The sequence below is a fragment of the Carassius gibelio genome, chromosome A16 (assembly GCF_023724105.1).
Source record: "Carassius gibelio isolate Cgi1373 ecotype wild population from Czech Republic chromosome A16, carGib1.2-hapl.c, whole genome shotgun sequence".
Taxonomy (NCBI): Eukaryota; Metazoa; Chordata; class Actinopteri; order Cypriniformes; family Cyprinidae; genus Carassius; species Carassius gibelio.
This window is the reverse complement of record NC_068386.1, coordinates 4435313-4452465: the sequence shown is the minus strand read 5'-3', so window position 1 is coordinate 4452465 and position 17153 is coordinate 4435313. Positions and strand designations below refer to the sequence as shown.

Genomic DNA, 17153 nt, shown 5'->3' with positions numbered 1-17153 from the left:
TATAATTTCAGAAATTCAGCATGATCATCGCAAAGTGTGCTACGACCTGCATCTACTGACCAGCCACTGAAATGAAACAACATTAAATTACCTGTTGATCAAAGCGACATGGCGCTAAAACTTCTAAACTCAAATTATGTTCCCTTCGTCTTTTGCAGCATCCTTTTTTTTTCAGCACACATAAAAAGTAAAAACTGGAAAACTGTGATTTGTCCTGCTCATTATGTTTACCACTATAGCTATAGCATATGCTGATGACGTTTTATACTTCAATAATAACTTGCATCACTAGTGTCATCATCATCCTACTGTCTGCATATGTCATACCCAAGTTTATGAGATACATGTGGCACAGTGTGATAATGATCTTATAAAACTGCTGAAACTGCAGTCTGTAGGCCCAACGCAGACTAGTTTCCCGCCATATTTCATCTAGACCCGCCCCCTGCAGCACCATAACTAGTTTCCCCACTGTAAAACACTACAAGGCTTGGTCAACCATGTGAACATTCTAATAACAAAATTTCCGAGTTTACACAACAGTACAGATATGAACAGATCACGTTACAGTAATGCACATTTACTTCTCTCAAGATTTCCCACAAAGCTATAAAGTGAGACCTGCTGTCAAGGCAACCGGAGCCAAAATGGCGTTCAACACAGACAGAGTAAACTCTAAACTACATCAGTCCTGCTGTCTAATGTCATTGTATTTCTCAAAACAGATGACAGTCCTTATAAAACATAATCCGACACGTTTTAACCTCTCAGAAGCATTACAACAAACATTTCCTGTACTGTCATAAGAGTTCTCACCTCCTATAGGTGGGCGTTCAATGCTCGTACACGACTGCCACCTGGTGGTCGCAACATTTAACACAAGCACACACACACACGAACACACACACACACGCACACACAATCTTAAAAACATTTTTTAAAGGAAAATTAATGTCAAAGACAAAAGACAACATAAAAAAATCTGTGGTTAAAGGAAATGGACAAGTGAATCTTTAATACAACATGATACATTTTTATTGTTTGTTGACATTTTAGGTATTAACCTAGAGTACATATAAACATAATCTGACAAAAAAAAATAAAAAATTACGTCAAAGAATACATAAAATTAAAATTTGACTATTAAAAAAACACAGTCTGCTAAAACTTGTCACCCTGACGTGAAATTAGTCCATCTATGTCCTAACAAGTACATACCATGGATTAAAAAAACCACACACAATACATTCATTATCATTCACTGATGAAACGAGCTTCACATAAGGACTAACAGCCTTCTGCTTTTATTCAGGTAGAATGGTCTGCATCTAATCTGTAAAGGACCTGATTCATGTTTTCATTTTCTGCCATCTTGAATCATATTTCTGATGCTGCACTTTTTAAAAAACAATGAGCAATAAACTACAGTATTTGAGTTACTATGGAAATCCAGAAACAGTAAGAAAAAACAAAACATGCTTTGGTAGATCACAATTATGACATTCAAGGATGAAATTTTGACATTTTAAGTCACATTTGTAAGATGAAAAGTCAAAACTCTGGCATAAAGAACACATTTAAAAGGAAAAGCCATAATTATAACAAAAAAATATAACATTCAATACTACATAGAAAGCCAAAATTATTTATGCCATTACGACTTTTGTAATAAAATTTCGCCAATTATTACATGGTACTGTAGGTATTATTATTATTATTTTTTTTTATAAATATGACTTTTTATGTCAGAATTTTGACTTGACTTTTTATGTGATAACTATGACTTTTGCCATAATTATGACCATGATTATCTCATAATTTGTACTTTTTGTCAATTATGACTAGGTCATCATATTCATCACAGTATGTCATAATTATTACATCTCAGAAATATGACAATTTATATCACAATTACAATTTGACTTTTGATTTCATAACTTTGAAATACCAAAGCACTTTTTTTCTTATGTGTCAGAGATAGCCTTCCATAATTTAGTGATTTTAACATGGTTCAGAGATTTTAGAACAGTCTGATATTTATTTAAATCCTCCTCTGAATAGCATATGCTGAGAAACTATTATAATTTTTCATTATTACTTAAAAATGATGTCGTAATGTTTAAAAATGGGTATTAGCTGCGTTCTGGATGTTCTGTTTGCCACCCATCATGAAAAGTTTCTTGCCTGCTTGCTACTGAAGGAATATTCCAGGGTTCTGTAAAAGTTCAACGGCATTTGTAGCATAATGTTAATCCCTCATTTTCTTAAATTAACAAATAAATGTGCAAATATCAAGATTATTTTGAAGAATTTACAATTGAATTAACAGGGTCAGTTTGTAGAACATGAATCTGCAAACTACTAGTATTGAAACATTAACAGATTGGCCTTTTTTTAGAAGTAGAAATAATTTTCTAGTAATTAACAATATGCCATAATTGCGTCTACTGAGTTTAACTTGGCCTAAACCTGGAATAGTTCTTTAATGACTATTTCCCTGTCATTAAAATATTACAATTATTGATGTGACCGCATGATGAAGCTCTCCTGAAATTTCTGACTGCTATGTGTACATGAACAAGTGATCCTGATGAATAGCTTATACAATACAAATCATAATAATAAAGTTCAAGGCATTCTAAAGGCGTTTTCTAACAGTATTCAAAATATAGGAGACACTGTAAAAGAAAGTGTGAGAGATTTAACAGTGTAATCTCAGAGTGATGCTGCTGTGTAGCTCAACCTGGATTTGCTGGATGTGTTTTCTTCTCCCGGCCGCAGAACACCCACCTGTTCATTGATGCTTTCGCACCTCTGCTCGTAACCATGCAAACCCTAATGATGCTTCTGGATGTCTCTAGCCCTTTCCTCTTTCTCTGTCGCACACGGGTTCTCAGTACACGCTCACATTTCCCCATTCCACGAGGTACTGGACTTTTCCTTCCGCCGTTACGCGCCTGGCCAGGATCCTGACGGAGTCGCTTCCCCCCCACCCCATCGGCGTGGGCCCCCCCATGCCGACTGTACTGGGGTAGGGTGGCACGTCGTGCAGGAAGAGAGACGGGCAGCTTTCATAGCGCTGTCCGGTTGGGTGAGAGAATGGAAGGCAGGGGGCTGGAAGTCGACAAGGGTCCTCTGCACTGAAGACAACAAATTAGACATGCAAAAAGAACTCAATCTGAAGGAACAGTTCACCCAAATTCAAAATGATGAACAATGCAGTTCATACACTTGCAAATGAAAGTACCACAGAAGCAGTCCATAGGACTTGAACACTATATTCCAAGTCTAAAGCCATGTGACAATTTTGTGTGAGAAACAAACCAAAAATGAAGGCAATATTTACAGTTAATCTTCAGTAGTTTTCTGTTCTGAAATATTTGCATTTGCATTTGCATTCAAATTAAAATGTTTCATTTTCAGCATTAAATAGATGCATTTCAATGCATTCTTTATTCACAGACCTGTAATGATGCAGAGTTCTAGACAGCTCCTGAGATCCGCTGTATGAAGGGTGATAGAGCGCATACATTCTCTTGGGAGGTGAACTGTAATACATAAAGACTTTTTTTTTAAGTAAATGAAATGCAATTAAGGTTCGTGTATTGAATTTCATTGCAGTTCAGATTTAATTTTAGCAGGCTACAGACCCCAAATTTATCTCTTGCTCTTGTTTTCTGGGGTCATACAGGCTTGTTCCATCGACGTAACCGTGGCAACATGGCACCAGGTCATTGGCATTTGTTGCAACTCCTTGTGGACACGTCTAAAAAGACATAATCAACAGTTATATTAATAAAAATATAAGCTTAAAGGGCATAACCACCAAAAAATAAAATAAAACTTTTTGTATATGGAAGAAATAAAGTCACCTGAGGGTCATTAAAAAAATATAGCACTTTCAATTTACAACACATAGTAGGCTACTATAGATACAGTGAATAAAAAAAAAAAAGAAAATCTATAAAAAATCCCAAAGTTCCAAATATATTCAGAACCCAAAGGTTTATTCTCACTTCAATAAAACTAAGTCAGTAAATGTCATTAATGCAGAAATGCATTTATTCATGCCGCCTGTATGCCTGTGGCCTCTTGAAAATTATTACAAAATTTAGACACCTCCCCAACAGAATGGTTTCTTGTTCATAAGTGTTGAAAAGCACAAAGGAAAATTAGACTTTCAAATGATTTTAGGTGAATTCTGCCCATAGTCTTGGATTCATGGCTGTGTAATACAGCACACAGTGGGTGTCGTGTGTGACAGCAGTGTAAGGAATCACTCCGCTACACACACACTGAATCTAAATGACGGCATTATACTGAGGCACACAGCTTTAATATAAAAGTCAAGTGACAATAGCAGTTTGACACAGCAGCTCAAAACTAGAGACAGCGGTTCCCTACCACTTGCAAATTATGGTAATGAACGATCACATTAATTGCGAAAGGTTGGGCTAGTTCATTTTGGCAGGTAGGTAAATGTCATAACTACAGCAATTTGCATGCAAAAAACAAACAAACAAACAAACAAAGGTGCTCTTCTCCTTTGAGAAGAGCACCATTATAAATAGCTTTGATGCAATATATAAAAATGAAAAATGTGCTTACCACACTAAAGGAAACAGCAGCAAGTAAAATAAGATTACATTTAAAAAGCAATTGCAAAACAATAAAACAAATGTAAAATGATGTATTTAAGATGGTCAAAATATAATAAAATAAAATAAAATATAGAAATAATTACAAAACAATAACACAAATGAAAAATTGTACTTAAAATGGATGAGGAAAACCTGTGCAGTGCTAAACATTTAATCATTTGGCAGACGATTTTATCCAAAGCGACTTACAGTTGAGGACGTCACAAAACTTTCTTTCTCTGTTTCTGCATAAGCTGTTTCTCTCTCTCTCTCTCTATCTCCCTTTGTTTCTTTCTCTGCACCCTGAAACAATCAATTTGATTAAAATGATAACCGTATTATTATTATTATTATTATTATTTTAAATGCTATGGATCCTATTGTATTTTATATGTATTATTCATATATTTGTCCTTGTTTTGGGTGCATATGTTTGTTCCTGTTTTTTTTTCTCTCACTCTTTTCTGTCTCATGTCTTATTTCATTAGTTTCTCATTAAAAAAGGAAAAACATAATAAAATAAAATAAATACTATGAACAAAACATGATAAAAACACAATTTCTTTTTTATATTTTGAAAAGTATTGGAAAAGTTGTTTGCATATATAAGAAATGTAAATTTGTAACTGGTTTAATACAAGTTTATTTCAAGATACATTCAGATTTTTTTTTTTAAAGGACACTTGGAGACTCCAACAATAACATATACATTAATGATTTTTTTAATTAATCGCATGCCTTAACGCATTAACGTCGACAGCCCTATTTTTAAATATAGCAAACCCTTCTCTAAATGGCTGCATGCAATCATTAACTTGCAAGGGTAGATGGGCCTTGATGACTCAGCGTAGCATGTTGTAAAAATAAGTCAAATGAATATGAGGAGACAAACTACCCAAAAGGTGATGCTAGAAGTCTGTGATGGATGAGAGAGTCTCATTAATGATGCAGAGGGGCTTGGTCTTTTGATTGCTGCTGTTGAAGGCAGACACACTGACCTGTGTCTCAATGACGCGGCGCTTTGATTTACGGGCCTCCAGACCCACCGCTCTCCGCTGGTACGGCAGTGATGTGGGACTGGAGAGAAGACAAGAACTGGCAATTCAATGTATTTGATTTTTAAAATATGAATTTAAATAATTTTTTTAAATAAAAGGACAAAAAAGCAAACGCAAAATAATAACAAATTGCATTTAAAATAAGATGGATGAGAAAAACAAAGTCTCAAAATGCTGAGATTTTTATGTAATTGAATCTTGTTGAAGTATAGTCTTTATCAATGCTTTTCTGATGCTGTCACCCATTAAATCAAAAGGCCACTATATATACAGTATATATATATATATAGAGAGAGAGAGAGAGAGAGAGAGAGAGAGAGAGATGTACATTGTTTATTGTACGTATATGTATGCATATTGTATAATGATTTATATGCTATGCATTGATGCAAATTGTTTTCAACATCAAATCCAATTAAAAGTGTTTTTTACATTTTAAAGTAAAACTATACTAAAGTATATATATACTGTTTCATACTAGTGGTGTTTTGTGTACTGTTTTTGGTTTGTTTGTTTTTAGCCTGGAAGACATGCTCTTAATGTAGGAAGTCCGCGTGAAATGAATCTTCTCCATATTTCCTGGAACAATGTTTTAATTCATAATATACATACATATATATATATATATATATATATATATATATATATATATATATATATATATATATATATATATATATATAATAGTCTACATAATCTTTTAGATAAAACTTTTTGTTTGTATATATATATATATATATATATATATATATATATATATATATATATATTAGGGGTGTAACGGTTCACAAAATTCACGGTTCGGTTCGATACGATACACTGATGTCACGGTTCGGTTCGGTTCGGTTCGATACGTTTTAGATACAGCAAAATGTAAAAACATCTCAACTTTTCAGAATGCCGCAAGCGCACCGCGGGTCATGTGACAAGAACTAACCAATCAGCTTCATCCTTTCCCGTAACAACGTTGAGAGCTCAGCCAAGATGAAGGATCAGCTGATCATAGTTGTATATGGATTGCAATTTTGAAATAAATTTAGTAGCAGAGCTACTGCAAGCGATTTTTAGAGCTGCAAATCCATTTATCCTTCGCTGAAATTTCCGCGTCTCATGGAGAGAGCACGTCATTGTTGCTTAGCAAAGACAGACGCCTCATGAGCGCTTCTGCCCAAGCGCTTTGGAAAGAAGGAGAAAGACGCGCTTAGCGTTTTCCATGCGTTTTTAGGCACGATATGTGAACGGCCCCTAAGGCGCTCGCTCACTCAGCACGCGCTGAAGGCTCGTTGCAAAATGTCGAATGCATTTAACAGACCAGAAATATAAGATCCTAAAATAACCAACAGGTCTGGTGTTTGGGTTGGATTCCCTGTAAGCTATAGTTTCTAAATGCTGCAGGGATAGTTTGCTGCGTGCATGTTTCTCCTTTTTTTCGTCTTTTCCCAGATAGTACTGACACATATATCCCAGATATTCCCGCTGGTGTTTTTTTTTTTTCCCGCTGGTGTACCCTGTCATGTTGCAGATGCGACATACCGTTGTTTTTTTATCCACCACTCTCTTGCCATCACCATTATAGCTTAAAGGGAATCCAAAGTGCACCCAAACACCAGACCTGTTGGTTATTGGAGGATCTTCTCATTTCTAGTCTGTTAAACGCATTGGCTATTTTGCAACGAGCCTTCAGCGCGTACTGAGTGAGCGAGCGCCTGCTGAGTAGCCTAACATAAACATATAAGTTGGTGTTTTTTTCTTCTTCGGGAGTGTCAGGGGCGTTGCCTGTTACGTTGTTTGGGTTATTGGGCTACCTTGTTGAACGCATATCATTATATTTCTCTCTCTCTCTTTTTTTTTTTTTTTCAAATATAATTAATTACTCCAACGAACCGTTCGGTATACATAATGCGTACCGCGTACCGAACCGAAAGCGTCGTACCGAACGGTTCAATACGAATACGCGTATCGTTACACCCCTAATATATATATATAATAGTCTACATAATCTTTTAGATAAAACTTTTTGTTTGTATATATATATATATATATATATATATATATATATATATATATATATATATATATATATATATATATATATATATATATATATATAATAGTCTACATAATCTTTTAGATAAAACTTTTTGTTTTTCGCTTATGTCATAAATCTCTCTTCCTGTGTGTTACATCCACTTTTCATGATCCAGTAAAATTGCAATAATTCCCTTTTTACTGTTTTATTTAGAAATACATCAATTAAACAATTAAAATAGTTTGTAAATTGAATTTAATGTTAATGCTCCTGTCCCTGACCTTCTCCTGTGGGTGATGTTGATTGGCTGTTCGGCGATAAAAGGTGATTGGTCTGATGACAGAGGGGGAGGAGCCCGAACTTGAAGACCAAAGAGACACTTCTTCTTCTTGATTTCCTTCCCCGAAACAAACCTATACAACAGATCGAAATCAGATTGGATTGGTATTCAGCTGCTGTTCTTCAGCGCTCAATGACAGTTTTTTATTTGTTCCTGGGCGTCTCTCAACACTTGCCAACTAAAACATCCGATTCAGTTATTTAAGTGCTAGCGTACGAGCGGCATCAACCACAAACCTTGACAGTAAGAAAATTGCAATGGACTTTAAATGATTTCTTTTGAAAAGACAGACCCACCTTCAGCTATCAAAATACTATTTGCAGAGAGTGAAACCACACACTCAGAGTCACTTAGAATGTAAAGCAATTACAGTAATGTTTTTGCAGATATTATTGCAAATATGTGATATATCCTTATGGGCTGCCACATGGAAATCAAGCAGAACGGCAGTTTTCAGAGCATAATCCATGTCTCACCTGTCTTTGTGGGAATTTAAAGCATTGAGCAGGTTTTGGCAACGGTCTTGCCTCGGTGTGTCTGACAGCTGAGAGAGTTGAATGAAAGGCAGCGTGTAACAAATGCATTTGAAAGTTAAGAGCACAGATTGACCACAAACTGCAAGAGCGAGTATTCAAAACTACACTCAGGGATACAGTCAAGTCAACACGAAATCAAGAGTGACCCTATTTACTTCCTTAAAACCTTATGAATCAGCTCTGCCAGTGCAGTTTTCTGTCCTGTGTTGAAGTATTTCTTACTGAAAAAACAGCAACGTATATTGAACTGCTTAATATTAGTCAATATCATGATTTGCTTCTTACTATGGTTAGTCAGAAGCAGGTGGCATTTATCATTTCTGGAGGAAAAAGAATCCTCATTATTATACAGAAAACATTTTATTGGACAAAAAGGTGAATTATTTCTGTCCAATAAAATAATTATCATTGATATTTTGAATGAGGTTTTTTCTTTTTTGTTTGTTATAATTAGAGTTTTCATTTGAACTTATAAAGGTTTCCATCAATTTGTTTTGTGATTTCGTCAATTGTTATTTTTTTTTATATTTTTATTTATTTTAAATGTATTTTTATTTCAGTTTCAGAATCTTTTTAAGCTTACATTTTCCATCTAATATTTTATTTTGTCATATTTCAGTTAATAAAAATATTTTAGTTGATATGTATATACAGTGTATATATATATATATATATATATATATATATATATATATATATATATATATATATATATATATATATATATATTAGGGGTGTAACGGTTCACAAAATTCACGGTTCGGTTCGATACGATACACTGATGTCACGGTTCGGTTCGGTTCGGTTCGGTTCGATACGTTTTAGATACAGCAAAATGTAAAAACATCTCAACTTTTCAGAATGCCGCAAGCGCACCGCGGGTCATGTGACAAGAACCAACCAATCAGCTTCATCCTTTCCCGTAACAACGTTGAGAGCTCAGCCAAGATGAAGGAACAGCTGATCATAGTTGTATATGGATTGCAATTTTGAAATAAATTCAGTAGCAGAGCTACTGCAAGCGATTTTTAGAGCTGCAAATCCATTTATCCTTCGCTGAAATTTCCGCGTCTCATGGAGAGAGCACGTCATTGTTGCTTAGCAAAGACAGACGCCTCAGGAGAAAGACGCGCTTAGCGTTTTCCATGCGTTTTTAGGCACGATATGTGAACGGCCCCTAAGGCGCTCGCTCACTCAGCACGCGCTGAAGGCTCGTTGCAAAATGTCTAATGCATTTAACAGACCAGAAATATAAGATCCTAAAATAACCAACAGGTCTGGTGTTTGGGTTGGATTCCCTGTAAGCTATAGTGTCTAAATGCTGCAGGGATAGTTTGCTGCGTGCATGTTTCTCCTTTTTTTCGTCTTTTCCCAGATAGTACTGACGCATATATCCCAGATATTCCCGCTGGTTTTTTTTTTTTTTTTTTTTGTAATCCCGCTGGTGTACCCTGTCATGTTGCAGATGCGACATACCGTTGTTTATTTATCCACCACTCTCTTGCCATCACCATTATAGCTTAAAGGGAATCCAAAGTGCACCCAAACACCAGACCTGTTGGTTATTGGAGGATCTTCTCATTTCTAGTCTGTTAAACGCATTGGCTATTTTGCAACGAGCCTTCAGCGCGTACTGAGTGAGCGAGCGCCTGCTGAGTAGCCTAACATAAACATATAAGATGGTGTTTTTTTCTTCTTCGGGAGTGTCAGGGGCGTTGCCTGTTACGTTGTTTGGGTTATTGGGCTACCTTGTTGAACGCATATCATTATATTTCTTTCTCTATCTTTTTTTTTTTTTTTTCAAATATAATTAATTACTCCAACGAACCGTTCGGTATACATAATGCGTACCGCGTACCGAACCGAAAGCGTCGTACCGAACGGTTCAATACGAATACGCGTATCGTTACACCCCTAATATATATATATATATATATATTTATATATATATATAAAAGCTAAACTTACATGCATACATAGAAATATATGCATACAATAAAAAAACCATTTTTAAGTAATTTTATTTAATTCTGATTTTGTTGTAGTTTATTTTTTCAGATTTTTTTTAGTCAAGTTTAAATTGACAGTAGCAATACTAATATGTATACATACAGTATACTAATAATATGTATGTATATATATATATATATATATATATATATATATATATATATATATATATATATATATATATATATATAGTGTACACCCACACACACACACACACAATTTCTGGTTGATATCCTGTTTCATTTATAAATATGCCAGATAACAAAAGTAAAATGGGTTGCATTTGGTGTTTCATGTTGACTTTAAATTGAGCTGTGCCTTTGCTATTGACTAGTATATGTTCCTACCGTGCCAAGAAGCAACGATTCCCAATTTTCATTTGCAAAAGACATGATTTCATGATCAAAATCAAAATACTTCCTCTTGCAGCACAGGGAGAGGTGATACAGCACCAAATGGGCCAAATCTACCCTGCAATCCAACAGAATGAGGATCATCAGAAACGACTTTCAGCTTTTCAGATCAGTTCTGCAGTCCTGCAAACAGAACAGAAGCAGCGCTCTTACCAGGTCATCGGAAGCCTCTGGACGGTCTCTGGACCATTTGAGCACACTGAGCACTGGAACTGATAAAAACTGAAAGGTGAAGAGGAGACACGGATGAAAAGGTTTAGACAGAATTAGCTTAGCAACAGCATGTGCTTAACAACGGCATCAGCCTCACCGGTCTCCATAGAGAAGAGGTTTGGTCAGGCACTGAGTGCAAGCTTCATGAAACCACTGCCCACAACTCCCACACTGCAACATCTTCAGATTCCACCTGACAGAAACAACACGCTTCAGTTTAGACACATCACTCTGAACTAAAACGAAGGAATAAATGTAACAATTGTTGGTTGGGCAATTCCTTTTTAAAGAATTTATTAAATACATTTCCTGCGAACACAGTACAGTGCACCCAGAAAATACTGAAACTCCTAAAACACACTTCAAATGTCCAGATGTCATTACAATGAACTAAAACTATTAAAATTTAACTATCAATTAAAAAAAACTAAATAAAACTATAACTGAAATAAAAATCAAGAACTCAAGACATATTAAAACATATAAACACACAAAGAAATAAGAGTGACAAAACATTCAACAAAATTATAAGAATTTAATCTGAAATTAAAATGGAAAATATAATACTACAATAAATAAAAATGAGTTAAGGAATATTTAAGGGATAGATGACCTAAAAATAAAAAAAAAAGCTGAAAATTTATTCACCCTGAGGCCATAAAAGAGGAGTCTGGAGAAATGTAGAATTATATAAATTGCTCACTAATGGATCATCTAGAGTGAATGGGTGCCGTCAGAATGAGAGTCTAAACAGCTGATAAAAACATCACAGTAATCCACAAGCAATCCACACAAGTCCCGTCCATCAATTAATGTCTTGTAAAGTGAAAAGATCCGTGTTTCACTTAAATCCATCATTAAGGTGATTTAACTTTAAACTTAAACATAATCCATAATAATGCTTCTCCAGTGAAAAAGTCTCCTGTTGTTCTCTCACATCAAAATCCACCGACATGTTTGTTCAGAACAGTTTTGGACTGTTTTTGCTTGTTAATGTGTATATCTGTGCTTGATGTTTCTTTCCATATTCAGACCAGAAGACTGGAGAAAAATATTGTGGATAGGGGACAGATATTTTTGCCAAAAATAAATGGTTTAAAGTTAAAAACCTTTTAATGATGATTTGAAGATTTTCACAAATCACAAGATATTAATTGATGGACTGGAATGGTGTGGATTACTGTGATGTTTTTATCAGCTGTTTGGACTCTCATTCTGACGGCACCCATCCAGTACTGAGCAAGTGATGCATTTGCAAAATTTCTCCAAATCTATTTTTACAAAGAAACAAACTATAACTTGACCTGAAATGTTGCATACTGCATACTGTTTCACACACTACTTCTCCAAATGTAAGACCAAATCAGTATTCCATTCGAAACATCGTCATAGTCATGTGAGAATGATATAAGTTGGACTCACTCTCCTGGTCCAGCACAATAGCAGTAACACTGCTGCTGATTGGTCAAGTGCTGCGGGTCCCAGTCTAAAGATAACAGCTGATAGGGCAGCCGCACTTTCATGATCTGCATGAGCCGTGCGAAGCGTCCTCTTTTTAACGCTCCCCCTCTCTAGGACAGAACACAGCTCGTCATTCTAATGTATCTCACGTGATCTCCTGTCACACAAGCACATTTAACAGCGATTTCATCTGAAGATTAAATTTGAAGAAGACACGCTGAAGGAAGTCATTAATATTTTCTGCTGGGGGGGGGGGGGGTGAATATGATTTTATCTTCAAATCAGCATGTAAGGCCTGTGAAACGAGTGCGCTGACAGACAGATTAAAGCACAGGACCATTTAACGTAGCTCTACACCTGCAGAGTGCTGCAATGCAATAAACACGCACTCAAGTGCAGGAAGCCATGGATACCCTTCACATCTCAGAGCAAGATTAAAGCTTGTGTGTGATTTGAAATAGACCTTGAATGACAACGTTGTCTATGTTTCTAAGTATTCATGTCAGGGTTTAGGTGAGGTACAACCTTTGTTGCGACTGCGAAGACACATTGGCGGCATATCCAGCTGTTTGGGTCTACTTCAGGTTCAATGGGCGGCGTGTGGCACTCTGGATGATAACCTGAGGGAACAATGGTTTAAGAAATAAACGCAACGCGAGTGACACATTACTTGATACAAACACTAAAATAACTGTACAAAAAAATAGAAGAAATCGAAACGGTTTTATTTTCATTTGTCATATTACCATGGCGACATTTGAGGCAGTTTACGAGAGGTTCTTTAAGAGGCGGAGCATCACAGATACAGCACACCTCCTCTCCACCTGAAGAGACTGAGCACAAGACACAAAAAACGTAAGCATTTTCAGTACAGACAACAACTAGATGTTTCATTATCTAGCATACGTCAACATTCTATTTTGGCATTTACTTTAGACTAATAATCAACACAAAAGAAAAAATAAATACATTAATGTAATACATGGTTTCTCATTTTCATTTTCAGCTAATGATCAATTATACATTAAAATGCAATTTTAATGTAAAAGTGATGTGTGCCCTTTTTTACATCCCAACCAGCCTGAGACATTCAAGCTGCTTAAAAACTGTTCATTTTGTATTTATTATCGCAATTCCATTTGCAGACATAAGTGACGCAATGGACACAAACAAATATATTTTCAGAATAGATTTATAGTGGCAAAGTGGTAAATAATTAACTTCAATAAATAACTTCAGTTAGTATTTTTTATTAATATTTTGTGAATTGCTCATAATTCTTCATGGCATAACTCTGGTGTTAATTCTAGAGTTTCTAGAGTTTAATCTAATAAAACCTGTTTAACACATGTCTGGGTCACATGTAACCCAAAACAAAAAGAAAAATGTAAGAAATTAAATTTAAAATTATATATATATTGTAATCTAAAAAGAAATCTCATTCTGATTACAATAATGCAAAATAAATAAATTATATATATATATATATATATATATATATATATATATATATATATATATGTATATATATATATATATATATATATATATATATATATATATATATACATATACATGTATATATATATATATATATATATATATATATATATATATATATATATATATATATACATATATATATATATATACATATATATATATATATATACATATATATATATATACATATATATATATATATATATATATATATATATATATATGTATATATATGTATTTGTAAATAAAGTAGAAAGTAATGAGTAATGAGAATCACTGTTGAGAAATCTGAGAAAATTACTATATATATATATATATATATATATATATATATATATATATATATATATATATATATATAAACAAAACAATAGTCCTAAAAAAGCTTCATTTTCTTTAACATTTATTACTTATACATTTATTTTGGATGTATTCACTTACTTTTAAATTTTGAATCTAAAGTTTCTTCACTTACAAGAGTGGATGTCTTTCCTGAGGACCCAGAATTCAGAGTTATCCTCAAATCTAACCAAACAGCACTGCTTGACGCTGTCCACCTGCCAAATAAATACAGTCATACATCACAAACACACAACATACCAGTCACAAAGTTTCAAAGTTGCTCTTTCTGTCTCTCTGCTAGTGTCCTTTTCTCTCTTCCAAACTAACTTAGGCAAACAGCAAACTTACTCGTTTGACATTGCCAAGGTACAGAAGTCCATCGCTCCACCTGGCTAAAACATCCTCTCCTTCACTAACTCCCCCCATCCTGAAGAGCGCGGGAAAGAGAAGTCCAAAAAAGATCCAGGGGCATTAAAATGTGTTTCCACACCAGCAGCAAACAGCAGCCACCTAAAGGGTTAAACTCTGTGCATAGCGACAGTATACAGTACAGTAGGATAAATGATGAAGAGTCAATGCACATTGCAGTGCCACATATGATCAAAAACACTGGCTGCCATATGCAACGGACCATGTTATATGCAGATGACACAACAATGCATGAAAGAGCGCGCGGTTGATTGCATGCAAATCGCATGGCCAGATGTGCCCTAATCAATGCACGTAACTCATAAGAGCTGACACACATGATGGCACGCGCGTGCACATATCAATTAACACGCATGACAGACCATACGTGGACGGGATGTACCTGTGTTAAGTGTTCTGCTCTGCTGGGGTCACAGAGACGGGGATGAGATGTCAGTCTCACATGAAATGCCTGACGCCCGGTGTTGTTCTGCGTCTCAATCACTGTCCCGAATAATCGGCGCGTTTGGAGAGTCGCGGCGGATCAAACGCGCGTCACTCAAGCCGTCAGTGCGCAACCGTCTGTCCGTCCGTCTCTCTTACTGTCTGTCTTCTGCTTCATGTTCTCAACCTCCCTCTGTCTCTCGGTTGTTGCTATCAGGCGTGTTAGTCGGGAAAGCGGCATAAGAATCAGCCCGAGAGAGACGCCATCATCATCTCTGCCTCGCTCTCCTTCGACTTGTTGTGACGCAGACATAAAACACAGGGAGATGGAGAGGGGGGGAGATCCTGAGAACACCTTCACATCTGTACGACTGACTGACATCCCACTGGATTGAATGCCGCCACGACCACCTGCGCTCGACCCCACAGGCGCTCGGCCGGTGCCGCGCACTCACGCTCGCGCTCATTAGGGAAAGTTTGGGCTGTAATTAGTCCAGCAGAGCTGCGCCGTGGACTTTTTGGAGAAAGTTTGGAAATGCCCTTGGGTGCCGGCAAAAAGCTGGCAATGTTGTTACGCGCCGTATCCCGCGTAAAACAAACAGGAAAACTGATTTTCTTTGAAAAAGTTTGAACCTGCAGAAGAAAAAACACAATGTTAACCGGTATGAGTGTAGATAGAGAGTAGACTATATATTTATCCACAATTCATTCTATAAGATTAAATGCTTTGCATTAATATTATGTATTTAAAAAAATGTATTTGTTGAAAAATATGAACTTGAAAACACTTATTGTGCACAATATCTACAATATTAATATATAACTATTTATAACTATATAACTATATAACTATATATATATATATATATATATATATATATATATATATATATATATATATATATATATATATATATATATATATATATATATATATATATATATATAGTATTATATTATATTTATCATAGTCAAATTATTAAAATATAATACTATAAATAAATACTTATTAAACATTTGCACATTATATATTATATTATTGTATCTTTATATAACACAGACACACACACACACACACACACACACACACACACATATATATATATATATATATATATATATATATATATACAGTATAGACCAAGTTTGGACACACCTTCTCATTCAAAGAGTTTTCTTTATTTTCATGACAATGAAAATTGTAGATTCACACTGAAGGCATCAAAACTATGAATTAACACATGTGGAATTATATATCGAATTATATACATAACAAAAAAGTGTGAAACAACTGAAAATATGTCATATTGTAGGTTCTTCAAAGTAGCCACCTTTAGCTTTGATTACTGCTTTGCACACTCTTGGCATTCTCTTGATGAGCTTCAAGAGGTAGTCATGTTTTACTTACACTTTTACACTTTTACTGTTGAAGACCAAAAAGTAATATGATCTTATTTAATGTCACAACACATGGCCTAATAGTAACAAAAATAGATGCGATAGATCAAAACGAACCTAATTCTTGATATATCACAACACTGTGATGACAATAGAGCAGAAATGTTCAAAATGGCCTCTGGTGTGCTTTTTGTAAAGCCGTTTTTGGATAGTCCAGCAGAGGGCGCAATACACAAAGATGCAATGTGCAATAGAGACTGGCTTTTTTCTCAACAAAGGCTGCATTTTAGATTCTTTCTAACATAGTGATTCTTCACACAAACTTGAAAGTGTTGTGGGCAACACACATTTTATATAA

At 35.1% G+C, this 17153-nt stretch overlaps 1 protein-coding gene across 1 annotated transcript; it reads right to left on the bottom strand.

Annotated features, from left to right (window-relative positions):
- Positions 1-1045: 1045 nt before the first annotated feature.
- On the bottom strand, positions 1046-15887 carry LOC128031043 (PHD finger protein 1). Its single transcript, XM_052619252.1, has 15 exons — positions 15357-15887; positions 14894-14972; positions 14679-14760; positions 13447-13533; positions 13226-13320; positions 12662-12810; positions 11337-11432; positions 11180-11248; positions 10961-11084; positions 8544-8611; positions 8009-8140; positions 5639-5717; positions 3651-3766; positions 3465-3548; positions 1046-3140 (listed from the first exon to the last, which is right to left on the bottom strand). The coding sequence occupies exons 2-15, from the start codon at positions 14969-14971 to the stop codon at positions 2894-2896; spliced, it is 1506 nt and encodes a 501-aa protein (XP_052475212.1). The 5' UTR covers position 14972; positions 15357-15887; the 3' UTR covers positions 1046-2893.
- Positions 15888-17153: the final 1266 nt, after the last annotated feature.

Coding starts and splice junctions, on each gene's coding strand:
- LOC128031043 (XM_052619252.1), bottom strand. CDS start 14,971: ATGGGGGGAGTTAGTGAAGGAGAGGATGTTTTAGCCAGGTGGAGCGAT. Junction 14,761..14,893: donor ACCTTGGCAATGTCAAACGA/GTAAGTTTGCTG, acceptor TTTATTTGGCAG/GTGGACAGCGTCAAGCAGTG. Junction 3,141..3,464: donor AGAACTCTGCATCATTACAG/GTCTGTGAATAA, acceptor TGTTGTCTTCAG/TGCAGAGGACCCTTGTCGAC.